This window comes from Xiphophorus maculatus, chromosome 14, assembly GCF_002775205.1.
Source record: "Xiphophorus maculatus strain JP 163 A chromosome 14, X_maculatus-5.0-male, whole genome shotgun sequence".
Lineage (NCBI taxonomy): Eukaryota > Metazoa > Chordata > Actinopteri > Cyprinodontiformes > Poeciliidae > Xiphophorus > Xiphophorus maculatus.
Genome location: NC_036456.1, coordinates 9,326,139 through 9,352,195, shown reverse-complemented (window position 1 = coordinate 9,352,195; position 26,057 = coordinate 9,326,139). Strand labels below are relative to the sequence as shown.

Here is a 26,057-nt window from a genome sequence, read left to right as displayed (position 1 = left end):
TATATATATATATATATATATATATATATATATATATATATATATATATATATATACTGTAGTACAGACCAAAAGTTTGGACACACCTTCTAATTCAATGAGTTTTCTTTATTTTCATGACTATTTATAAGGCAAGAAATCCCACTTATTAACCTGACAGGGCAACACCTATGAAGTGAAAACCATTTCAGGTGACGACCTCTTGAAGCTCATCAAGAAAATGCAGAATGTGTGCAAAGCAGTAATCACAGCAAAAGGTTGCTACTTTGAAGAAACTAGAATATAAGGGGTATTTTCAGTTGTTTTACACTTTTTTGTTTAGTGCAAATTTCCACATGTGTTATTCATAGTTTTGATGCCTTCGGTGTGAATCTACAATGTCAATAGTCATGAAAATAAAGGAAACTCACTGAATTAAAAGGTGTGTCCAAACTTTTGGTCTGTACTGTATATATAGTAAAACTACTTTGGTTGTATGCAACAAATACTACAATCATTGCTATGTTATTAAAGGTAAACCACAAGAAGAAAAGAAACACTTTAGCCTTTTCATTTTGATCAGTATGGGGAAGCAGCTCTACTGTAGGCCTTAATTGCTCACTCGCTTTAGTGTTGCTGGGAAGATCTCCTTTAGTCATACAGTGAGCTCTAAGTAAGCTGGCCCACACAAAGGTGCAAAACCGGTTAGTTAAAGACGTGCTGTGCTTGCAGGTCGTTTCAAAGCTGTGCTGTAGTTCCCTATTGGCTATCAGATGTGACATCAAGACGTGAAGGGAATTCCATACTTGTGGACAGGTGGGGGAAAATTTAGCTTGACTCTTACTGGTCAATCAACATAAAAGAAAGAAAAAAAACTCACACACTGCTTCTTTTTTCCCCAGAATTACCTGCTCAGCCCTGCGCAGCTTTAAAATCAGGTGCAGCATTTCAGCCCTCAGGTGACAAAGGCGCGGCTCTGACTACAACCTCAGAATCTGATTATGAATCAGAAGGTGACCTAATGACAACATCGCAGGCTACGTCACACGTGGCCGTCTGCCATCGGCTCAGCAGATTATCACAGCTGTGATCAGAGAGCTTACATCAGCCTCATGTGTGTGTTTCTGGCAGCCCGGGGATGCAGTCATAAGAGGGGTCTAATGAAGGCCTGACAGCCATATGCTGCATATTTAAACACCAAAAACAATATAAAGGAAGATGATTGCAAATTGTTAAACATCTACTTTGAATTTATTATTTATTAGTGCAACAATGCAAAGATCAATTATGTTTTTCTTTTCTGCAAATGACCCATTATGTGTTGTTTGGTGTTAAATTGTTAAATTTGCAATTTAACACTAACATGTCCTCAAAAATGCCTTACAAATAGGTTATACATACTTTATTACACATTAAATGCCAAACTTAATCCAGGTAAATTCAACTGTTTGAGTTTTGCTCAGTAAACAAAACATAAGCCTTTTGATTTTGGTATGTTTGAAGGTGATATGAATGAGCTTAAGCACATTCTTCCCGCTGCTCTTTTTAACATGCTTTTCTTCCTACCAGAAGTGGCTGCCACTGATAAGCAGATTAGACTCAAGCAGATTAAAACATGGTCACGGGATAATCCTGGGCCAAATTATACGCAGCGCTCCAAATCTGCACGGTCATCAAGTGAAAGTACACAGAGTCAATATACATCTTTGCTGTGTCTTATCCAACAAAGCAACACTTTAAAAAAAATATGAAAAAGTCATGCAGTTGGAATACATAGAGTATTGATAGGGGTGGCTGGATTTCTTTTGGTGTCGGTGCAAATAATGCACCAACACAATTTGAGTTTCAGTCACAAATCTGAAACATGCACCTGTCAAGTGCATCAAGTAACATTTTACAGCTCCAATCCCTGTAAAAGCGACAACAGCTGATACAGTTACAGTTATAATCCATCAGCTGCACTGTTTTGGCACTATGGGGAAATGTCGCAGCCCATTTCAGGATGGTGCAGAGCGTTGGTTTCTGAGCAAGGCTGATGCTCTGCGTGTGTGCGTTTGTACCAGTGACCGAGTCAACATGCAGCTGCTCCACTTTGTAGGTCACTGTGCTTCCCAGGCTGGGGCACGTGACCGCCGTGTTCAGAGTCCTCTGCTGCCACCCGGCGGAGGGAGCAAACACTGCATGCAGCTTGTGGCAACTTCTGTGAAAATCCATTTCAGAGTTTTCCTCTCTGACTTTCAGATGCTGTTTTTCACAGCGATTCCACACTAGCCCTAATGAATTTATTAATCTGTAATCAGGTGATTAGGTATTATGTTAGAGATAAGCAATTATTATATTTGCTCCCCTTACAGATTTGACCTTATTTTCTCTTAGAAGAAACCATAGAAGCTTTAGGTAAATAGTTATAATCGCAACAAGAGCTACAATGACATTGATCTTAAACCCCCCCCATAAAATAAGCAAAACTTAGGTTTTTTTTAAGGTAGCAAAGTTGCTTTGAATATTAACATTAAGTCCCTCCTCCCCATACAGTGCAAGTTCTTTAAAAACTATTGTAAATAATTATAAAAAAGATAATTTATCCGTTTTCAAACGGTTATGTAACGTCTGGCTTTAAAATTTCATTTAGTTGGATTGAGGGTATAAGTGTCTAAAAATAAGATTAAAAGTAAGGATTGTAAAGGCTAAACATACAAAATATATCCCAAAATAACGATTACTGAAATGTCGATGTTTGTGACATCACATCATTTATTTACAAAAAAAAAAACTGAAGGAAAAAAAAAACCCCAAAATGGTGGAAAAATAGCCCAATAGACCTAAAAAGTACAAGTTAAACAGGAAATGCACATGACACCAATTACATGACATGTTGCCAGACGACATTGTTGATGCAAAAAAAAAAAAAGGGGAAGAAAAAGTCGGTACTGATCTAAACAGTCGATTGGTGCTGTTGTGTACATCCTCCGAAACTGAAACCGGAGCACGTCTCTCTCCGTTTCACATCCTGCTGCGGCCGGCTCGGTGCGGTGCCTGCTGTTGGCGTTTCTCTAGAACTTGAACTCTTTGTACTTCTTGGCACCGCCTCGTGTGTCCTGCGGCTGGGCCTTCCGCTTTTTTTGCTGTTTCGAAACAAAACGAAGCGAGAGCGGAAGCAGGGGGCTATTAATCAAAGTCCACCGTGACGTAAAAATAAATAAAATAAAACAGTTTATGAACCTTCTGCTTGGCGGCGTGCTCGGCCACCATGTCGCTGAAGTCCTCCTTCTCCACCTGGGCCTGCTGCTCTCTGACATGCTCCTCGTATTTCTGAGTCATGGCCATCGGGTCCAGCTCCAACTCTTCAGGGGCCAGGGCCACCTCCACACCCTGCGACTCCTGCCCTCCGCCTGTTTTGCGTCCAACCTGGAAGCAGCAGAAAGTACGATTTTTTTTTCTCCCAAAAAGAAAATGACATGAGGTGAATTTCTCAACCAAATAAGGCGGGAGGACATTTTGATTTTGTTCTGAAATCCATCGCGTCTCACCCCTGTCATGTCGTAGATGTGCGTCGAGGCCATCATGGCCGCTCCTACAGCCCCAGTTCGTCTCTCTGGTAGAACGGTGAAAAGCTGCGGTGTCTCGTTTCTACAAAACAAAACAGGTTTTTTTTTTACTTATTGTTGTGACTTGCAAAAACATTCAACTCTTAAAACTTTCCTCCCCTTCGTCATGATACAGTCAAACTAGGATACATTTTTATTAGAATTTCTCATTTGGCCTCAGATAAGCGACGTTTGACGTTTAAGTAACGTTTTGTATTCTGCCCCCCTTATTTGGTGCGGGGGGAGAATACAAAAGCAAGCCACACTTTTCAGAATTTCATGTATAAAAAGCAAACATTTTACTTACATTCTAACAAAATGAATCACTTTATGCAGACATTAAAATATATGCAAAATACAATAAAGTTTGTAGTTACGACGTGTTAGAAAACTAACACCAAACATCACCCAACACGGTGATGGCAGTGTTATGCTGTGGGGACGCTTTGCCATCCATTTGTCTTTCCATTTCACAAATATGCTCTACTTTTATGTTGGTCTATCAATAAAGAACATTAAAGTTTGTGGTTGTTAAGTGAAAATTTGCAAAATAGTTCAAGGTATAGTTAAGGCACTGTAATAACTAATTAAATTACAACTTTAAAAAATATTTTCCTAAGATATTCTATTTTTATATGGTGAATACAAAAATGCTTTTAGAAGATTTAATGCTACATAGAACAGTGTAATGGAAAAAGATGAATCAGCTGCTGATGTGACTAATGTATAACAAGTCATTTCAGTTCACAAAAAAATGTATTGAAAAATAATTATTTGTAATGCAAATTGTCAAAATAGTACATATATGAAGGCAGCACAGAGTGATCTACCAGCTAGGAGTTGTTTTTAATGCAGAAAGACAGGGATACCATTCAGTATTTATTTTAAGTCACGTTATTCTTATAGTGTTCACTACAACTCAACATTATCGCATATCGCACTTTATGCTAATATCGTGCAGCCCCATTAATCCCCAATAAATCTCAAAGGGCCAATTTATTCTTTAGTTTGGGGACACTTTAAAAACCAAGCAGTGAAACGTTGTTTACCCTGAGCAAGACGACATTACCTCTGGAAATGCATCCATAAGAACAAATGTGTCTAATTTCTGACAAAATCTCATCAAAAAAATGGAAAAGGTGACACCAAATTAAAACAGCAGCGTAGCAGCGACACTCACCCATCCATGGCTTCCTCGATCTTCTTCTTCCTCAGCTCGATCAGCTCTGGAGTCTCCATGCCGGCTGGTACTGAGGAGATGCCTCCGGGAGTGATTAAGCCACTGGAACGCACAAAACCAGACAAACGGATTAGCTCAGTGTATCCGTCTACAGGCCAGTGAGGTTTTTTTTTTATGCTGGGATTAACCAAAGAGATCTCAGAAACTCCTCCAGATAAACAATAAAGCCACAGGTCATTCATTTAGGCGGTAAAATCTGCTTGTAAGGTCAACTCTGTGATAAAGACTTTAAGAAAAACAAAAAAACTGGCTTCGAATTTCACAGCTTGCTGTTAAGAATCATCTAAAATGTCAAAATGATACACAGCAAAACAAAAACATGTTGTTTCAGCGCGTTAACACTTCCATGCTTCAGAATTTCCTCCCAAGAAACAGCGAAGCGCATATTTACATCTGAAATCCCCTCAACACTCCTCGAGAATCGGGCGTTCGCACTTCGCCGATACTTGATTACATTTGCATGCTGAGCACCTGTCTGCTGGTGTGAAGAATCCGGTTTCATCTGGCTTCTCTTCGTCGCTCTCCTCCTCCTCTTCCTCCTCCGACGACTCCTCATCCGAAGGCTCCAGCTCCCCCCACGGCGTGTGGTCCACCTCTTCCTCCTCCGCCTTAGCCTGGACACAAAAATCACACTTGCCTGTTAGCCTGTGCATGAAATTTTCAACAGAAACCGCAAATATTACATATATGCAGTAAAGAGCTTCCTTTTTATGTATAAAACAAAAAAGACAAGCAGTCAGCATGTGTTCATATATTTCAATTTAAACCAGGAATTCTAGATATTGACATCAACATTGAGCCCTCAGGCAGTACTTTATTACTTTTTGTCGAAAAGGACAAAAATTTAAATTCTTGGAAAAAAAAAAAAGAGGAATATCTCAAAATTATTTCAGAACAGATGACTTAAGTTTGATTACTTGATGCCGCGGTTAACAAAAAAACAATAAAACAAATGACTGGATGGATTAAAAAAAGTCTATTATGCAACAAATTCATCTAAATATAGCCTTTTATGCATTCATGGTGTCTGTGTAATATCTCATTTAAAGTTCAACTCTTTAAGGAAATCAATCTTCACTTTCATTTTTCCTTTGATTTTCATTAGTCTTGGTTAAACTAAGAATGAAAAATTATCAGGATTTTAACCTATAGAATGACAATTTGATTAGTGACACTAATGTCTAAATTAAAATACATATTTTCCATATAAGAAGTGATGGCTAAATAGGTTTTTTTTTCTATTTTAGTTTTTAATAATTCTTGATACTTTAAAAATATGATACTTACTTAGCAGCTGATTTAAAATCAGATGCTACAAAAAATATTTGCATGCAAATAATGCCACTGATTTAAAGTCTGTTATAAACCTTTCATTTGAATTTGTTTCTTTGACTAAAATGAACATAATGACACCAGGTGGTTAGGATGCAAAACAACAAGATTCTACAAAGGACACCATAAATAGATTTTGTTCTTATTTACTTTTTAATGTTAACATTTCTGCTCTATTTTGGAATAGGTTTTCTTTCACTAGGGTATGTATATATATAAAAAAGAAGAACCAAAGCAGATGAGGGGGTTCTTTTCAGTTCGTAGCTCTGACCTGGAAATCTGTTGCATTGGTCCCAAACACGTCGCCGTACAGAGGTTTGCCCATCTCGTCTACTGGGGGCTTCCCCCACCCACCGGCGTGGTAACCGAACGTGCAGTTCTGACCAACAGAGACAAGACACACAGCACATATCAATAACCACAATCATTTTTTTGGGGGAAAAAAAAATTGCATTCTTGCATTATAAAGCCTTATATTTTGACCAAAATGTTGAGCATCCAGCATGTTTTTTTTTTTTTACCTCTGGGATTGGGGAGTTGAGTCCGGGGATCTTGAGGTTGGGGTAGGAGGGAGGGGGTCCGTACCTCTGCATGGCGATCAACCAGGGAGGCGGCACCTTGTGAGCGTTCTGGCGATAAACGGGCGAAGGCAACAAATTATCACAGAGTAAAACGTGTTTGCTCAGTCAACAGTAAAACAGGCTCTCTGTTTGCCGGACCCGCTGAAGGGGATAAAAAATATGAAGCGATAATCATTTTCACTGGCTATAAAATTAGCTACACGAGTAAATATTTACTGGGCTTTATTAACAGTTATCTTGCGATGTTCCTTGTTAGCGTGTTGGTGTGAACACGCCGTGCCGCGTCTGGGGAAACAACATGCATTCTTACAGCCTGCACATTAATTGGAGCAGCAAACAGACAGAATGACACATAAACACAACAGTGTGTCACATCTAATAAGTGTTACGCCTCTCATCTACCACCACTTAACTACGAAAAACCCTTGTAAATTTTGTTACTTTACTACAACAAGCTCCAATGTGTCTAAGTTGGGATTTTCCCTTCGAATCCATAGAATAATAAGAAAGTTTGCCCCCATAACCTGAACACATCTACTGAGTGAAATGTTCATCAAGTCAGAGTTGATAGAAAGATGGATGGAGCGACAGTTGCACCCAAACTTGTGCACACAGAGGTAGATTTAAAGTAAACGCTTATTTTACCAACAGGTTTCTGCTGACAGGAAGTAATAATAACATTTAGATTTTTGCTTAAGCAGCAACCCAAATTGAACATAAAAGAGAATCTGCAGAGGAAGCCAACCTGAAACGATTAATCGACTATTGAAATAATTGTCAACTAATTTAGTAATCAATTAATCGTTAACCAATTACTCGGCAACAGCAGTAATTAAACCAAAACTATACCAAAAATTAACAAATATATACATGTTTTGTATTTAAGATGAAGACCCTTCTTTGTCTGTAAATCTGTTCTGCCCAGAACTCAAGTGGCATTTTTAGCTTTACCCCGATTGAAATTCTGTAAAAGAAATCTCCCATTAAGCGCCTTTTGAAATCCAATTGTTAATATAAAAAAAGAAACCCATTAGTAGGCAGCATTTTTTTTAGCGGCAGATGCATCCTTTGCTACAAACGATCAACTGTTCACTAAAGGAATACTTTATTGCCTTTTAAATGATACTATTTTATTCTCCTATTCCAAAAAGTAAAGTGTTTGAATAATTTGCATCTTTTAATGAGTTTCTAATGGCGAAAAAAGTCTTAAATGGTGAAATAAAAAACACGCAGAATCGACCACTAAAGTAAGCGTTAGTTGCAGCCCTAAAACATTAGGGTGATGGCAGGGAGCTTTTCTATCCTAGATAAATCTTCAAAATACTGGCGAAAACATCCAAAAAGGGTCTCAGCAAGAAGACGTTGTTGACCGCTGTAATGTCGGCAGTTTGCTACAATAATTAGTGAGAAGGGAATGAATAATTTTATATTTTTTAATTAAAACAAAAACCGTTTTTATTTTAAAAAAATGTTCTTCCCACTATGTTTTAAAAACTTCTGAGAGATGCATGTCTCATTTCCTATCAAAAAACTATGTTTTGATAAAAAAATATATATATTAGAACAAAATCTGCCAAGAATGGCTAATTTTGGATTTAACTATAAAGAAAACCTAATTATTTAGCAAAGTGTCTAATTTTATCCAAATCTACCTCTCATGCTTGCAGGGTGATTTTTGTGCAAAATTTCTACTTTCACTTTAAACTTGTGCTGATCTCTAAGTTTTTGCTGTAATGTTTCTGAGCTTACAGGTCCAACTGGCATGCCCAGAGCAATCCGCAGCTCATCTGACAAATCTCCTGGCTTTTTCTCTTTCAGGCGGGTTTCAAACTCTTTACCCTGAAAAAAAAAAACAAGAAAAACACAATTAGTAGTAATTACCGGCCCAACATAATAGCAAATATAAAAAAGAAAACGCTAACTTTCAACCTGATAACCATTCAAATTTCCAAATGCCACTGCTTACTTTATTTATTTATTTTTTAAATAAAAATTTCACATCTCCAACATTCCAGTGCTTTTTTTCCATATGGTGTCCTCTATAGTTAATAGAAATAAAATACAGTCAGCCAAAAATCTCTTAAAAAGCACCCATCCTGGAATCAGTGCATTTCTAACGTCCTCAGTTCATCCCTGAAGGAAGGAAACTGTGTTGTACCTCGTAGTAAAGGTCTCCATGGATGGTGAGTTTAGGTTTGATTTGCCATTTGAAGAAAGCATCGTGGAGCTTCTGGTAGTCGATGTCAATCTTCCCCATCTTGGGTCGTACCTTCTCCCTCATTTTGGTTTTCATGGATTTGGCATCCTCCTAAATAGACGTTCATGAAACATTAACGCCGTTAACAACTCGACGCACTCTCAGCTAAATCCTTTCTCCAAGAGCGCCGAGGGCCACCCACCTTCTCCTGCAGGGCCTCCCTCATCTCCTGGATTCCTGTCCTCCGGATGAACTCCGGCAGCTCAAACGGAGGCTTCTCGATACCTCTCTTTCCCTGCAGGTACTTTCTTTTGAAGCACCAATGGCGCGGCACTGGCACCGTGTTCCTGGTGGCCTTTAAGTGGACCAGCAGCTTGGGCTCCTGGGCCGTCACATCATGCATCTCCACCACGTCTGGACGGGCCACCAACTGTGGAAAGCATCAGGAAAACCAACAGAGATAAACGTAGGATCGTTTTATTCCTACAAGTAAATAGATCCAAAGCCTTCCCACAAAACAGGGATGAAAGTGTTCAAGCAGACGTCTAGTCACAGATTCAAGTCACAGTCGTTATGAGTTCATTTAAAAACACAGGTTGGGATTCACCTGTTTGAGTTCAGCCACCGTCAGCCTGTTCATCCTCCTCAGCTTCTTCTTGGACAGTTTTGGTACATCTGGTTTGGCATCCTGCAGGTAAAAACACGGTCCAGATGTTCAAAACAAGCAAACATAAATAAATCACTTTTCCGCCAATGGACAGTATCCGTACATCATCGCTGTCGTCGCTGTCCTTCCTCTCCAATTCGAAGCCTTTTTTCCGCAACATTCCGACCGCCTCCTGCTTTTCGGCCTTCTCTGGCTCCTTTTCTTTCTCCTTCTTCACGTCGTCAGTCAGCTACGTATAAGGAAAGAGAGGATAACTGCTATATAAATTAAACACTAAAAAGTAATTCAACTTCTAGTCTAAATTATGAAGCTGTTGCAGGCACCTTAAACGCTTCGAAGATCCTCTTGAAGAAGATGAAGTTTGGGTCGTAGATCTCCGGCTCTTCGGTGACGTACTCGATCTCCACCTCTGGGTCTTTTCCTTTGTCTTTATCTTTGTCCTTCTCTTTCTCCTTCTCGCTGCCTTCCTTCTTCTTCTGCTGCTGCTGCTGCTGCTGTTGTTGTTGTTCAGCTTGCTCCTTCTTTTCCAGCGCTCGCTTCTTCTTGCTCTTCTTTTTGCGGTTCCTGCGTTTGCGGTTTTTCTAGTGAAAACATTTAGTTTGTAAATTTTTTAAAATATATTGCTATTCAGAAGAGCAGATTGTGAAGGTTAAAAAAAAACTCACATCTTTTTTAGACATCTGGCCGTCTTCCGTTTCAGACATCGCTTGAGCGGAGGAATTGTTAGCATCCATCTCTCCGTCATCGTCATCTTCCTCTGGAGCAACAGAGGGTAGATGATGACATTTAGATATTTTAAAACGGTTATGTGTTCAAATGTTTTAAACCAGATTAAGTGTTGCCGTATCTCCCAAATACAACCTGGCTGTGGTATAGTCTTTTCTTTAATTATGTTTATTTACGTATCTCCACCATGTATCTAGAGAACATAATCACTGAGAAAATAAGATTATATATATACATATACATTTTTTTCTTTTAAATCAGGACTTGTTCGTCTACCAGCAAGATTACAACTTTCAACGCCTTCATTAAAAAAATCTCCAGATTTCATTTTTAATGTGATTTTAAAGACGCGCATAAAATTAATCCAGATTCAGCCACTATACTGTTTCATACGACAGAGTACCGTATTAGACATAAGATAAAGTTGCAATAATAGAAGAATAAAATAATTTGAGAATAAAGTTGAAATATGGAAATAGTCGTGTTACGAAAATAGTCATAATATTATGACTTTATTCTTGCATTATAACCGCATAAAGGTGTTCTTGAAACATTACAACTTTATTCTTGACTTTTTATTCCGTTTTGTATTTTCCTAATACAGCCCTAATACTCTGTCGTACTTTGAATGCGTCACTTATTAGTTTTAGATAAATGATCCCATTTGTTTTGAAATGTTTTGTTAAATCAAAATAAAGGAGCAAACATCCATCCGCTCAAGCATCATCATCCTAACCAACCAGCTTCCCTCAAACACAGAAACAGCAACACACAAGCTCCTTTAGATCAAACAACCTGGTCTCACCATGCAACCAACATCCAGCCCAACTAAGGTTGCAGTCATTTAATAGTTTAGTTTATTATCCATCAAATAATTCCTGGATTCATCAATGAAGCGGATAAACCGGTGCTTTCTTCGTCTGTTGAAGATTTCTTCCATGATGGTAGAACAAAAAGATTTTTAAATCTGCCAAGGGTAAGAATAATTTTTGAGCTCAACTACAACTGTGGTCTGATCGGCTCAGAAGAGAACTTGGTACTAGGCTTGAACAGTCACGGAAAAACCCAGAATCCGATGTATCGTACTTGCTTTAATGACCCAGATGTAAAAGAGTTACATCCCAGATTTAAAAGATTTGAGCTGTAGCGACCGAGCCAATTATTCAGAAGGAATATCCAGCAACAAGGATAAGAGAATCTCTTTAATCAGCGTTTCTCTTTCAGCAGCAGATAGCTGTGCTGACCTGGTGCGTCAGTGAGCTGCTCCTGCCTGATCTCCTTCAGCTGGAGGATCTTCTCCAGGACCTGGGGGATTTTAGGCCCGCCGACACTTATTTCCTCATTCTGCCAGAGCTGGAAGGGTTTAGATTCAGAGACTTTAATCAAGATAAAGATAAATCACAGACTCCACTTTCAACCAGCAGGCCGACAAGTTCTCCCAAATGAAAAGAGAAGTTTTTAGTTTTGATAAACAACTTTTAGAGTAAAAAAAAAGGTAGTAATTTGAAGAAGATATCTAAAAATTAGCATCAATAAAAAGATAAAATCCAAAGGAATGCCTTTTTTTTTTTTTTTAGCAAACAGAGGATTCATTTAGAACCAAAGCTTTTGAATTTGTTGTAAAAAAAAAAAAAAAAAGACCTCATACAGGAGGAAATGATGAGTTTACCTCCTTGTTATCTTCTCCCGGAGGAGGCGGCACCCTCTGCTTCTGAGGGGGCAGCATGGTGACACCAGGAGGAAGCGGACCTCGAGGATCCAAGATTGAAACTTCACACGGAAATCACAAGGAAACATTCAAACATGATCATTACATTCTGGACTTTGAGACGGCGTCTTACAAAACTACTGATATCTCTTTTTTTAATATATTATAACCTAAAAGGGACAAAACAAACAAACAAACAAAAAAACAAGCAAAACACACCCGTGGGCAGGGATCTGGTCTGCATCTTGACCATCTCCTGCTGCCGCTCCTGCTCCAACATCACCGCAGCCTGACGCAGGACGAGATTAAAAGACAGAGAGGAAAAGCAGCAAATGAAGAGGTGCATGTGATCGTGACAGATTTGAAACGGTTACATTATGTCTGGTGTTCTAAAAGGTTCCAGTGGGCTACAAACGGTCGGTCAAGTTCACCTGCTGCTTGGCCCGTTCCTCCTGCTGTAGAACCATGGCGGCTCTCTGCTGAGCCATCTTCAGCTGGTCGTCCTGGGACAGGCCCGGAGGCGGCAGGGGAGCGTGCTCCAGGCCCATGGGGATGCCGGGCGGAGGGGGGGCTCCCGGGGGCATCATGGGCAGAGGCTGGAGCATGCTCATGCCTGGAGGCATTGGCGGCATGGGCATGGGGGGCATGGGTGGAATCACAGACATCTGAAGGGAGGAAAGATACAGAAAATGAGAAAAATACATATATTATATAGAAGCTGCTTGATTATTTTTTTAAAATTTGACTTGTTTTTTTTTTAAAGTAGATAAGCAGCCCTGTAGCTGAAAATGCTAAACAGGCCTGAAACGATTAATCGAATGAATTGTGATTAATCAAACATTAAAATAACTGTCAACTAATTTAGTAACCGATTAATCGTTAACTGGAGAATATACAGACTCTGAAAATGGCTATTTGCTGAAAGAACACCACACACAGAGCAGTAACTAAGCCAAAACTGTAAAAAAAAAAAAAGAAACATTTTGCATTTCAGATAAAAAAAACATTCCTTGTTTGTAGATCTTTTCTCTACCCAGAACCCGTCAAGCAGCATTTTTTGCTTCACCTCTTAAATACTTTAAAGAAATCACCCATTAAGCCATCTTTTGCTATCCAACTATACTAATCAAAAAAATAATAAACAGATTAAAAGAAAGTATGTGTTTCAGTTGCAAATACATCCTTCGCTACAAATGGTAGACTAAAGGAATGGTTATGTTATTGCATTTTAGGCAATAAATATTTTTATTTATTCAAAGATCTAATTGAATTATTTCCTAATGAGAATCTTTTAATTAGTTTCTAATAATGTGTAAAAAGACTTAAGTGGTTAACTGAGTGGTGCCAGTTTTTAATTTTTTTTTTTATCCGATTAAATGATTAGTCGCCAGAATAATTATTACTAAAAATGCATTTAGTGGAAGCCCTAGTGCTACAAATGTCCAGATGACATAATAGCATATGCTGCTGTTACTTATAATTTATGCATTAATATTTATTCTAAACAGTAGTCAAAGTAAAAGCACTGCAAGTCAATATCAGACCAAACTGTGTTTTAGAGTGAACAGGTAGTCTATAACAGGATGTACACAAAGACTAAATCAGTGTTTGTCAAATCTTGGACATTTTGAACATGCAACACGTTTCCAACCCATCATAGCCAAATAAATGAACCATTTCATGTTCATTTGAAATGGTTCTTTACATTTCATGTAAAGAACTCACCTGAGAGGCCATTTTGTCATCATTTGGTTTTGTAAGGATGATTCCAGTCTGCAGATTCAAACAAGCACAAGGAATAACTTATGTCAGACACCAAATGACTAAATGAAGAGGAGAATTTAAATGTGTGTTGCAACAAACCCCACAAAACAACCGGAGGCCATCATTTCTTGTTTAAAGGTTGACGGTTTGCTCACCTGGATCATGTAACTTTTCAGCCTGTCAATGAGCTCCTCCCGAGGACCTGGACGAGAGAACATTTATATTAATCTTAATATTATCCACCAGATAACGTCTGTGTAACGAAGACGTAAATAATCGTTACAAAAACCGCGTGACTAATCCATCCAACAACTACTCCTGAAAGTTAGCAAATGCGCACAAATTAAAGTGGATGCTTCACTAAAAACTATCATGTTGGCTCAGCTTGTGCTTTAATCATCCCAAATTTGTTCGGAAAAATGATATATATTCTAACTACTACGAATAATGCGTTCAAGTTGATGTAAACACTCTGCAGGCCTGGTGGCAGCCCACCTCAACGGAAGCACTGCGGCTAGCAACTGGCTAGCCAGAAATGAGCTAAACACGCTGCTGATAAAGCTCTATCTCCGCGTCTTTCTTACCCATGTTTGGTGCCCCGAGCTCGGCCAGCTTGGCCTGGAGGTCCGGGTTGCTCCATGTGTTCAAAGCCGCGATGGCGTTCCCCAATTCAGACGGGAGAGCCTCCGCGACCGGTGTTCCGTCGGATGCCATGTTGAGCTTCTCTCAGTGGAACAACGGCGGCAGCTGAGATAACGCGAGAACTCGAGAGAAGCCCGCTGGGACATGGAGTTTGAAAGCGACAGGTGATGTATGATGTTAAGCCGCTAGATGTCAGTGTGGTGCATCATTTTAGCTTCAGATTTGTAAGCAAACGCTATCAGGTTTCCATTCTAAAGCTCAAGGAATATGTGATGCTATGCAGTCTGAGAAGTTGGGCATTATAGATTTCCTCCTGCGCTTAATAGAGGTAATAAGATGCTTTTCAGATACATATGACTTGTTTTATACCTGGAATATTTGTTGCTGAAAATCTCATATCCAGATACATTTTCATTATTATTATTATTATTATTATTATTATTATTATTATTATTATTATTATTATTATTATTATTATTATCCATTTGCTTTTACTTAGGCTTATTGTAGGCTACCTATTTGGGTGGTAGATACCAGAAAACAACAGAAAAGCAGCTAATAATAAAATTGGAAGAAAAAAAAAGTAGAAAAAAATAGACGCACATTGGGTTGTTTACAAATATCAAAATGGATTTATTTCTGCAGTGTTTTATCTCTTCATACAGTCGACTGGCCTTACTTTCGATAAAACAAGCAGAAGGAAGAAGTGGACCAGAACAAAGAGGCTGTTTATCTATCTGGCTTTATGAAAGTGAATTCCTCTGAGCTGTTTTATGAGCGTGCAGTGCGCAGGCGCAGTGCAGAGGGGGCCGCTCCGGGGCATGGGAGAGGCTGCAGGGCGTTGCTAAAAACGCAGGGGTACAGATATTTAAGAAAGCGGCGTAAGCCACGCAAAACATGGACAGGAACAGAAAGCGTCGAGTGGCCAACTGAAAGCTAACTACTGTACTTTAAGGAAACGGGCAGAGAGGTAAGCTTAGCACGAATGTTCTGAATCTGGGCGCTGCAGTTGCATTTTATTGAGGTGCGACGATTAACGGGCTGCTTTTTGCCCGAACTTTCTTTACAGGAAGATGTTGAAGTTTATGGAACGAATTTGAAAACTTCAAAACTGTCTTCTGCTGCAAGAGCAACATTTGTTTCCAATTTTCTTTTTAATTAAAAACTTTACGAGCAAAATAAATAAATAAATAAAAAATAGTCCGAACATATTTCCGGGGTTGTTTCCTTCTATGTCATGACTTGTTTTCTTGCGCACCTCAAATGAGCCACGGATGTTTATTTTGATGACACTGAAACAAACAGGATTATTTTAGAGTTTGATTAGAACTTTTGGACATGTCCTCTTCCGGGGCCCTTACTTATCTATGTGAGCCATATGTTTGCTTAAAAAAAAAAAAGTTAAACAAATAACAAAACCGGCTTTAAAGCAGCTGCAAGCGAGCAGTAGGAAGTTTTTTTTTTTTTTTTTTTTTTTTTTGTACTTTGCGAGACCAGTTCGCCCACTCTTATCTTCCGATTAGATAAAGATAACAATCTTTCTGGATACTCTGAGTGTCTGGTTTCTCTGCAGGTCTATTTTCTCCAAAGCATTTCATAGATGTATCAGTTCACTGTAAGCAGTGTTTGGAATATGAGCTCTGCATGCAGAAATACCCCGCGGGCGGTCAGAGAGCTCATTCATTGCTCAGACCCCTCGTCACATTCATACAGTGTTTATGTGCATGCTGCCCCTGGCTTTGCGGTGGGAAGGAGGAGGATGCCTGTTGGACTCTGACATGCATCAGCAGGAAAGTAGTGTCATGCTGTATTTTGATGACTGCGGTTGGCCTTGAAGGACTTTAAGCTGCTCCTCACACAATAGTTCCTCCACAAAACTATCTGTATCACGGTATGTAGAAATACAGCCTCCTCTAATTACTCTTAACTGGCTTCAGACTGCAGATGGCACCGGGGGAAGGCAGAGTAGTTTATCGTACTGTCACAACATGGTGACATTTTTTAAAATAAAAGTGACATATTACAATGTTAATCTCCAAAATGTTACTATTTTATAAGGACGCGCTGATTCACTTTTTTACATTTCCGATACCGATGCAGATATCTGAGGTTTAGTATCGACCGATACCGATCCGATACAACAACAAAAAACATCACTGAATTGACTTGGAGTGTTTCTGCTTTTAAACGTGGGAATAAATGTACCGAATTGCAAATTTATTTGCTAACTCTGCGCCAGTGCAGCACACTTTAATACACCGATGAGCTTCACGAGCTTGGTCAAACATGTAAAAAACACAACACAACTTTAATTTGTTCGGTCATTAAATAAATAATGAAGAAACTGATGAGAGCAATTGGTTGACTACTTTGGTCCAACATGTGAAGATAAACTGTAACAAACCCTTTTCAAATGGTTCAAACAGTGCAATTAGGAGTGCCAAATATAATGCAAATTAAATACTAAAGCATGTCGTTGTTCAGAGAACGAAGCATAGAATTAGACTGGATAGATTTGCCTTTATGGATCCCGATACTGACTTTTTTTTTTCAATATTGGGGGGAAAAAAAGGAGCAGGAGTTTCCTAAAGAGACGGAGGCCAATTTCAAGGCGTTAAATTGAGAATTAAAATTTCTATTAAGTTATGTTTGATATATATATATATATATATATATATAATTTTTACAGCAATTGTTCCTAGATTTCTATAACATGACGCAATGTGCCTGGACTACACGTAATGCTGCCTCTTTAAGGTGAGGATAAATCTTCCTTTAGGGAAGATGTGCCAAAAGTCACTCAAAATTTGTCTGAATCTCTTCAATATTCCCTATGTTTTACTAAGATTGCTACTGAAATCATGGTTGGACCTTTGTGCTGTTTGGAGTGCAGCACGTCCTTGTTTTTTGACTAACTAGGCCCACTAACTGAAAGTCCTTTGTTTATTTCCCAGTAGAACCACAAACAATTTGGTTTCCTTCAGGGGGATTCTCGTTTCCACTCAGCTTTGTTTGACTCTAGTTGCATTCATGCGTTAATATGTCACTATCATGTTGTCACTTCCCATAAATCACGCCACGCGCAGTGAGGTGTGACACTGTAGCTTTCATGGGAGAGGAAATAAAATATTCATGATATCCATATTTAACTTATGCTGGGCAGAGGTCATGTTGATAACATGCAGCGGACATAAAATCCTCTGCATGTCCTAGTCTGGTCCTTTATATTATAATATTCCGATTTGTTCCTGATTTTTTATTTATTTTTTCATTATTGTTACTGTCAGGCTTTAAAACGATCACACAGACGACTTCTTCTCTGTTCAGACAGCAGCACTGACATATCTTCTGCATATTAAACACCCTGAATCTACTAGCTGCTGCTGCTGCTGAAGAACAGCCTCAATTTTCAGCTCTGTTGTGTTTTCACATCTCTGCGCTGCTGGGGTGACATTTATGATTATGACTTTTATGATTAATTTAGTTTCTCAAGGCGGGTTACAATAAAATATTTAGAATGTTTGAGTGTATAGGGAACTCTTTATGTCGTCTTGTTTTTCTACGTTTTAGACCGGGAGTATTTAAAATGGAGGTTTGTTTTTGTGAATCGTCCTGATTTGCTTGGTAGATTGATGACTGTAAACTTTTCCATCTTGCCTTTAAGTTGTATTTGCAGAGAATATGTTGTCCTAAGAAAGATCCTTCCTCCTGGGCTCACGGTCTGCTGCGTCCGCTGTAAAGAGTGCTTATTCTGCTAAGTGTTGGTGTGTTATCACCCGAGCGCTGTAAGTGCCGTCCTATAGCCTTATGCGCTCTTAAATTATTTATGGATGACACACATAAAATGAACAGCATACCTGCCAGTGCCGTTTACTGTAGGGACAGGAATGAAACGACCGGATGGCTTGTAGCAGCACCAGTCGGGATGAAAAAATCCCAGAGCCGATGTTTACTAAAAGTAAAAACCGATGCCAGATTTTTCTTTTCCTTGTTGTTGCGTTTAGAAATGCCATTGCTTACGTTCACATAACACCAATAGGTCGTATTCTGGTGTTTACTAAAATAAACACCAGATATTTCTGAAGTATTCTGGTGTTTACTAAATTCTTCAGATATTTTAAATCCAGCACGAAGTGTCTACAGCACACTGGGAGTCGAGAGCTTGTAGGTTTACCTTTAAGAAGAACAAACTTCACGTCTCTTGAAGTCATCATGGAGGAATTTTGGGGCTGTTTTTTATGACGGCGTTTTTTTCACTCTAGTAAAGTTTGCAGACACTCTTTTGATGCTCCGCTCCCCATTACTGCCTTTCAGCCAAGGCAGATGTTTTCCCCTTAATTATAAAACTTCCTTGTATTTATCAGTCACACTGCTGCATAGTTGCTGTTATGCTTGTGAGCACTAATTCTGCAGCATGACTCAACTATGTTAGCCCACTTGATATTTACCACTTGAATGGTTCAGTCTTTTGGCTACAAAACAAGCCAAAATTATCAGGCTTGACAGACGTCAAGTATGAGGTGTTTTGTCCTTTGACAAACACAGTGCTGTGTATTATGACCAAGCGCATCTACTTTGACCTCATTTCACCAAAGGGCAGAGTCTTATTGCTAAGTCAGACGCAACTTTGAAAAAAATCCTCCTGAATACTTTCCATAAAGTATATTCATTCTCATGGTTACCCTTCCAAACAAGCTACACTTGAGCTTTAACTCGCTACAGAAGATATGTAAAGTCAGAGGTATAATTCTTGCTTTTCTTGCGTGATTTCTTTAACCATCGCATAGTTTATTGTCACAAATTTATTAGCAACGTCTCACTGAAGAATAATTAACTTTAAATGGTTTAGAAACAGATTTATAAAACTTCCCAGATTGATAGCTAGGTGCTGTTGACCTCCTGCTTATTGCTGTTTTCTTGTTTTCTGACACTGAATATCTTCTAGACCAGTAAACAATACGGATGGCCATTTAGCATATAGTGAAAACTGCATTAATTTTGACTTACTGTCACAACAATTTCCTGTAATGTTTAAAATTATATATATATATATATTTTACTGTTTGTTCTATGAGAGCATCAATAAATTTGAAAATATAATAAATAAATAAATGTAAATGCCTGCATCTTAGTAATGCAAAACACACTTCTTCTTTCTGTGACTAGTGTGCTGAAGAAGCCAAATAAAATGGACATGCTTTTTATGGGCAACATTTGAGTTTGTGGGGCTATGATAGCAATTACCTAAAAAGATTTAAAAGAAGTTATAGTTTTTATCATTATTACAAAAGTATTATAAAATCTGGTGATAAAGTTTTAGTCTGTTTCACCCACCCCAAGTAAATAATCCTGTCCCGATTTATAAAACTCTAGAATTGCTTTCTTCCCATGAGTATAGGTGTAGCACTGATGCTAGCTGTTGTTTATTTCTACCAACAGTTGTAGAGGAGGAGCGTTCTCCTTTCTGTTTGGACTCACGGGAACGTGTCACTGAAGCGGGTCACTGAAATGGGTGTGGCTCACAGCGGAAACTGTTACAAAGTTGAAGAAGCTTTGCATTAGCCAATGGTATCTGCTTTAAGCTAAGCTGCTGCTGTGCCTGCAAGGTAAATGTTGAAACAGGAAGTGGTGCTGCAGAGTTACAAAAACAAACAAGCGTGGTGTTAAAAATAAATGGCCGCTTCTTTTGTCGCTGTGTTTTCGGCAGCTCCAGTTCTGTCAAAATGTTCTGGAGCGTTTTTGACACTTCATGGTTCTGCTTGTTTAAAGATTCTGAGAGCTTTTGCTTGTTCTGGTGCCATGCACAGTTCACACAAAGCACATCTCTAAGCCTCTTGCACACTTCAGACGCTCCCCACAGAGCGGCTGATCTAATTCTCGATGCAAGTTGTTTCTGATGTTTTGTCCACGTTCAGCACTGCTCCACAGGAGTAGCACAGATTTGTTTTTTGTGTCTTATCTCTTCTGGAAGGCAAGCAGTGGTTAGCTGAAACGCAAACTGATCTGACTTAAAAAAAGAAAAATCCCCTGCATGTTTCAGAGAAGCTGTTTTAGCTGCTGCCTTAGGAGATGTACATGTACTTGTTTCTCTGCATTCTTTCTGAAATTCTTGTGTGTTTTATTCATTTATTTTTCTTATTCCAGGTTTTAGCAGCTGGTGCTAAAGGGACAAACCTGACACCCGGTCAACACACATCCTGTTGCTGCTCCCGTTCACTGGGGTCTGAAGTGAGGACGCCACGCCTCTCCCATCAAAAGCTTTGTCAGTCAGAGATCCTCCGCTTGTGGTTGCTCAATCCTCCACTCATCAATACTTAATAGCTTCCTAATGGCAACTTGTGCTTCCTTTTAATTTATGATTTGGGCTCAAAGCGATCACAGCGCCTCATCACATTTACACAAGTGCTGCCCGAGTGCTTTTTATAAAAGTCTGTTGGTGCAATAGATTACAGCTGCCTCCTGAATAATTGGTTGCTTATTATCGCCCTATTTTCATTTTTGAACAACCGTCATAAAAAAGAGTTATAGTCAGCCGTCAAGATGGTGGAGGCCCCCATTTTTGCCACAGGCATGGCCGCCAAGCTCAGGAATCAGTGGGATCGCGACGGCGGCCTCGGACAGAACGACAACGCGGTGAAGTTTCTGGGTCAGGACTATGAGTTTCTCAAAGCGCAGTGCCTCCAGAGCGGGACGCTGTTCGAGGACAATCTGTTCCCCTGCGCCACATCGTCTCTGGGATACAACGAGCTCGGCCCCAGATCCTCCAAGACCAGCGGCGTCCGCTGGATGAGGCCCTCGGTAAGAAAGGGGGGAACCTCTGGGTGGATCTTTACCGTGTTGTTGTAGATGCATTAAGGGACGGGATGGTTAGTGTTATTCGTGCTGAATTTGAAGAATGTTGGAAATGGAGACACAAGTTTGAGTGATATATTACTTTTCTGAGGTGGTCAAAAGTCAACTCTGAGCTCAACAGTGTCTAAAAGAAGTTTCACTCCTTCAGCTTTTTGTCACGGTACAACCACAAACCTTAAAAATATATTAAATTCAATGAAAATGAATCAAATGTATATCTGACAAATCCACTGGTATTTAGCCCCTTGAGTCAATACTTTGAAGAACCACCTGTCACTGCTGTTAGAGCTGCAAGTCATTTTTGAAATATGTCTAATTTCTGCCAGTTCTTTCAATTTCAGACATAAATGTAAGGCCTTTATGAATATAAATTTTCAAATATTGCTTCAAATACTCATTTGGATTTAGATCTGGCCCGTTCTCTAACGCATGATACTGCTTTAATAAACGATTACGTTCCGGTTGAATGTTGACGGTTGACTTGCCTCAGTCTGTAGACATTTGCAGCCTTTAACCAGTTTTCTTCCAAAGAGTCTATAAATTTATTTCCGTCCCCATTACTTGATGCTGTTCTGTAGACTTATGAGATCTTCAGCTGGATTAATACTGAGATTAAGTTGCAAAAAGGGGGATTCTACACACCAACTTGGTAACTTCTGAAGTCAATAGTTGCATGCAGACGTTTTAGGTTGCCATTGTGTCCAGTTATCGCATAATAGCCCAATTAAAGACATTGAGAAATGTATGTGAATAAATAGGAAGGCTTATTACATAAGGTGATCACCTTAAATGCTTATGATGTCGACTGCCTGATCACATCTTCTTCAGTAACAAATGGCTGTTTGCATTTTTCTGGCGCCTCTTAGTTTCAGTGGACGTGCCATGGTTTAAGACATAAACTCTTTGCTTAAACTAAAAACTTTTTTATCCAGCAATTATTGAGCAATGTAAGGAAATAACTGCTTTAATCCGTGCTCGCTGTATTGCCCAGTATGAAAAATAACACCTTTTTTGAAAAGCTTAATGTTCAATCCCAACCTCAACAAAAACAGAGATGTGAATTTTTTTTTGTGTGAGAGCAGATAATGAGTTTGTAGGAGTTTTGCGAAGTCTTCCCCAGGATTATTTGATTACCCCCTGAAGCAAACTTTACCCACAGTCATGACTTTCATCTGTTGCCAGGCAACTACACTTTCAGAGCCGAGTGATTGGGGGTTCTTTCCTCCAGTTTAGTGAGTCTGCAGCAATTTTCTCCTCCTTTTTTCCTCCTTTGCTCCGTTCCTGCCTCCCGTCTCTGATTAACTCCTCATAAATACACTCACTGTAGTCGAGTATTTCAAGAGAGCTCAGTGTGATCACAGAAGCCCTGAAGACGGCGCGCTCGTCACCATTTTTTCCTCCCCACGAATCGTGACAATCTTTCAGTTTTACTGAGCCAAGAACTGTGATCCGATTCCCCCAGGGTCGTGATCGTCTTCGTGACTGCAGCCTTTTATCGCCTCCTGCAGCTTTCGTTTCAGTAGGCTGACCAAGAGTTTATGTCCATAAATATGTCATGGATCTATCCAAGGCTGTCGTCTCTAAGGCGTATCGTGATCTCAACTATGTAGAAACTTCAGTGTTTCTTAATATGTTATGTGGTCTGTAATATTTACTCCGTGTTAACTGGGTCAGGGTCGTCACGCATCGCCCCAAAAACTATTTTAATGTGTGATGGTGGTGTTTTTTTGAATCCTTAGGTGGGTTAAAAACCAGCGTTGTCAATCAATTTAAAAGATTTAATCAGATTAGTCACACTGTAGCATTGCAGTTAATCATGATTAATCACTATATTTGACTTTGTAAGCTTGGACTGTGGAAAAAAACGGCAAGTTTAAAAAAAATCGTCTCAAATCAAACATCTCAACTTTCTAAGTTTTTATATTCGGTAAGGTTTAAAAGAGGTCGATCTGTTTCAAATGTAAATTTAAAATGTTAACTATAAACTGGTTGTGCTTCAGTAGGCTACATACTGCTTTGGTTTTACCAAACGTCCATCGCGGTGGTTTTTAAAGCGAAACTTGCCTCCGACTCTCCTTGCCCATCGTTTCACTCTCATTTGAGACTCTTCACGGCTGACCGCAGCACAACACTGTGTAACGCTCTGCTTTGAACTTAAGAGGCTTTTGAGTCAAGATAGTTCATACAATAAATCTGCATTATGTAATATTAACTTAAACGTTAGATTAAGTTAAGGTGTTAACGGTAACGGCACCGGTGAAAACAAACATTTTCCAAATCCCGCATGTTTCACAACAGACTAAAGTTGGAAGCTCAAAAGGACTTAAAGCAGCTACTGGAATATTTCTAAAAATGTAATGTTTTATTACATTTATTGTTTTGCCTTTGTTTATGTTCCTATGCGCCACACAGAAATAGCTGATGTGCATTAGTACCAATTGAGGCTACTTTTCATGTAGTAGGCTGCATGAATTTATGTGTTGGAAAAAGGCAATAAAAATTTCCATCCATCCATTTTCTAACATCCTTGTCCCCAGTGGGGTCAGGAGGTGCTGGTTCCTACCTCCAGCTCACGTTCCGGGTGAGAAGCCGGGTCACCCTGAACAGGTCGCCAGTCTGTCGCAGCAAAAAAAAAAAAAAATTTATGTTATGTATTTATTTTTTTACATTGTAATCATGAAGAAACCACCTGTTTTGGCTTTGATTTGCTACTGGCAGGGTCATGAGAATAAGACAAGTTGCTTTACTTTAAAAATGAGTTACTAAAATCATTTCTGCTTTGTGTGTTCCCAACAGGAGTTGTGCAAGCGGCCGGAGTTCATTGTGGACGGAGCGACTCGCACAGACATCTGTCAGGGATCCCTGGGTGAGTCCTGGTGGGACAGCCACTGTTTCACCCACATATTCCACATACCTAGAGAAGAATCGTAGAAATTTACATTATTTCTCACTGTGTCAGATATATATTCCTCAAAAAGACTCATGTCTCCTGAACAACTGGTTCAGGTGTACTTTCTATTGGAAAGAAAAATAAAAAGCACACAGTTGGCTGCAGAAGTCCAGGGTGAGGACAAGTCAGCACTGACCCAGAAGTTCCTACTATGGGAAAGACAACAAACAGTAACCAGAGTTAATGGCAGCAACAATCCCATCAGTGACTGAAGGCATGGGGGTGTGGTTGTTCCTCTCTGGATCGCTGGGAAGATTATGTTTTCTTGTTTTATCTTTTTATCTGCTGCTACGTGTTTTCCCCCTACATCTGCAGTGTGAGTTTAAATTAACTGCACCAGTACTAGTTGTGTTTTTGTTCTTTTCTTCTTTTAAATCTGCGTCATCTGATCCCTTAGCGTAGAAACTTACCAGCCCCACATGAAATTTTGCTTTACAGAATTTCAAGCTCCTGGTCGGTCAATGTTTACCTATAATGTGTCAGATATGGAGTTCCTTTTCTCTTCTTTTAGTGAGGACATAGATGGAAAAACTTCAGTTCTCAGCAGGGATTCCACTTTATTCGGAACCAGAAATTACTGAAAGCTATACTTTCTCAAAAATATTTTGTATTTATTTATCCTTCCTTCCTTCCCCTGTATATTCTTATACTTTTTCAACTGTTGCGTCACTTTCTCCTTTCTCTTTCTAGTTTCCTTCCTCTTTACCTTTCGTCTTTGCCCTTCCTCTTTTTTATTTCCTGCTGTCATTCCCTGCTCTTTTTTTAAACTCCTCTAGTGTTTGCCTCTCCTTCCTTCCTCTTTATTATCTTGTACCTTACTTCCTGTTTCTATTGTTTGTCCTTCCTTCAAGTTCTAATTTTGGCTTGTTCGATATACAAAAATCCACAATAGTTTGTATTTTGTAATTTAAAACTTCATAAAGTGAGGGACACTTACTTTTTATATTTAGGTTTATTTACTGTAACGGTGGCTTATGAAATAGCTGTGAACACCACCAGGTGATGTTTCTGACCACGGTCCTGACTGGGCTGATGTGATCTGAATCACCTGCCCTTCAGACAGCATGTCACAGAAAACGGATCTTCCCCATTCTAACTTTGAACTGACACACTCAACTCAACTTTATCTAATCATCATGTTTATTTCAGTTTTTCTTCAGTGTTATTGTTCCCCTCCCAATGTCTTAAAAAGGTCAGGCCGGTGTGAGAAGCGACGCCGACCGTTTCCTGATGAAGCCGTTTCGTTAAAGCCCCTTTCAGCAGAAACAGAAATAGAAACAAAATTATTACCACAAAAATGTATCTGCTTGGAACACATTAATAATTAAGCACAGAAACTTTAAGAGCTGTTTTCTTCTCCAATGCCGGGGTATGTTGTGCTTCTGTCAGTGGTTCTTTGTTGAATAAAAGGAAAATATTACCAGCACAGCTTGTTATTTCTACATGAACAGCTCTTAGTTTAAAAAAAAAAATGCAATCAAGTTCTAGATTTAGCTACAGCAAAGCAAATGGAGACGCTAGTCGAGGCATGTGATGCGGATGTGTAAAGGTGTTTGAAATCCAGATAATAGCTGATGTTTAAAAAGAAGAGCTGTTCTGCAACATGTCGGAGGCTGAACAAAAGCTTGAGCTGCCATGTGTTTCGACATGAAAAGTGTCAGTCAGGGTTTTCTTTCTCTTGAATTATAAAGAAACTGTTGCATGACGATTGAGCAGAAGTGGCTTCTGTAGCTGAAGCCACAGTGTGATTCTTGCTATTGCTTCTGAGTTTCAGTGCTAATTCGAAGCACAGAACCGCAACTGTTTATAGAAAGTTTTTTTTTTTTTTTAGT

At 39.2% G+C, this 26,057-nt stretch overlaps 2 protein-coding genes and 1 long non-coding RNA gene across 3 annotated transcripts in view; 2 read left to right on the top strand and 1 right to left on the bottom strand.

Annotated features, from left to right (window-relative positions):
* The first annotated feature begins 711 nt into the window (after positions 1-711).
* Positions 712-2,902, top strand: LOC111611160. The gene is made up of 2 exons (XR_002753921.1): positions 712-795; positions 882-2,902. It is a non-coding gene; the product is annotated as an uncharacterized LOC111611160 (long non-coding RNA).
* On the bottom strand, positions 2,720-14,519 carry sf3b2 (splicing factor 3b subunit 2). Its single transcript, XM_005811548.3, has 21 exons — positions 14,366-14,519; positions 13,937-13,983; positions 13,743-13,790; positions 12,449-12,682; positions 12,237-12,306; positions 11,979-12,079; positions 11,554-11,662; positions 10,249-10,340; positions 9,907-10,164; positions 9,687-9,812; positions 9,524-9,604; positions 9,119-9,346; positions 8,878-9,027; positions 8,469-8,558; positions 6,660-6,767; positions 6,410-6,517; positions 5,278-5,420; positions 4,747-4,848; positions 3,510-3,609; positions 3,202-3,387; positions 2,720-3,104 (listed from the first exon to the last, which is right to left on the bottom strand). The coding sequence occupies exons 1-21, from the start codon at positions 14,493-14,495 to the stop codon at positions 3,033-3,035; spliced, it is 2,583 nt and encodes an 860-aa protein (XP_005811605.1). The 5' UTR covers positions 14,496-14,519; the 3' UTR covers positions 2,720-3,032.
* Positions 14,520-15,248: 729 nt separating this feature from the next.
* The window catches only part of LOC102217715 (calpain-1 catalytic subunit-like), a 32,316-nt gene continuing 21,507 nt past the window's right edge, over positions 15,249-26,057 (top strand). Inside the window, exons 1-3 of the mRNA XM_005811549.2 lie at positions 15,249-15,393; positions 20,568-21,221; positions 24,072-24,141. Coding sequence (XP_005811606.1) covers positions 20,964-21,221; positions 24,072-24,141 — 328 coding nt within the window. The 5' untranslated portion in view covers positions 15,249-15,393; positions 20,568-20,963. The remainder of the gene's footprint in view (positions 15,394-20,567; positions 21,222-24,071; positions 24,142-26,057) is intronic.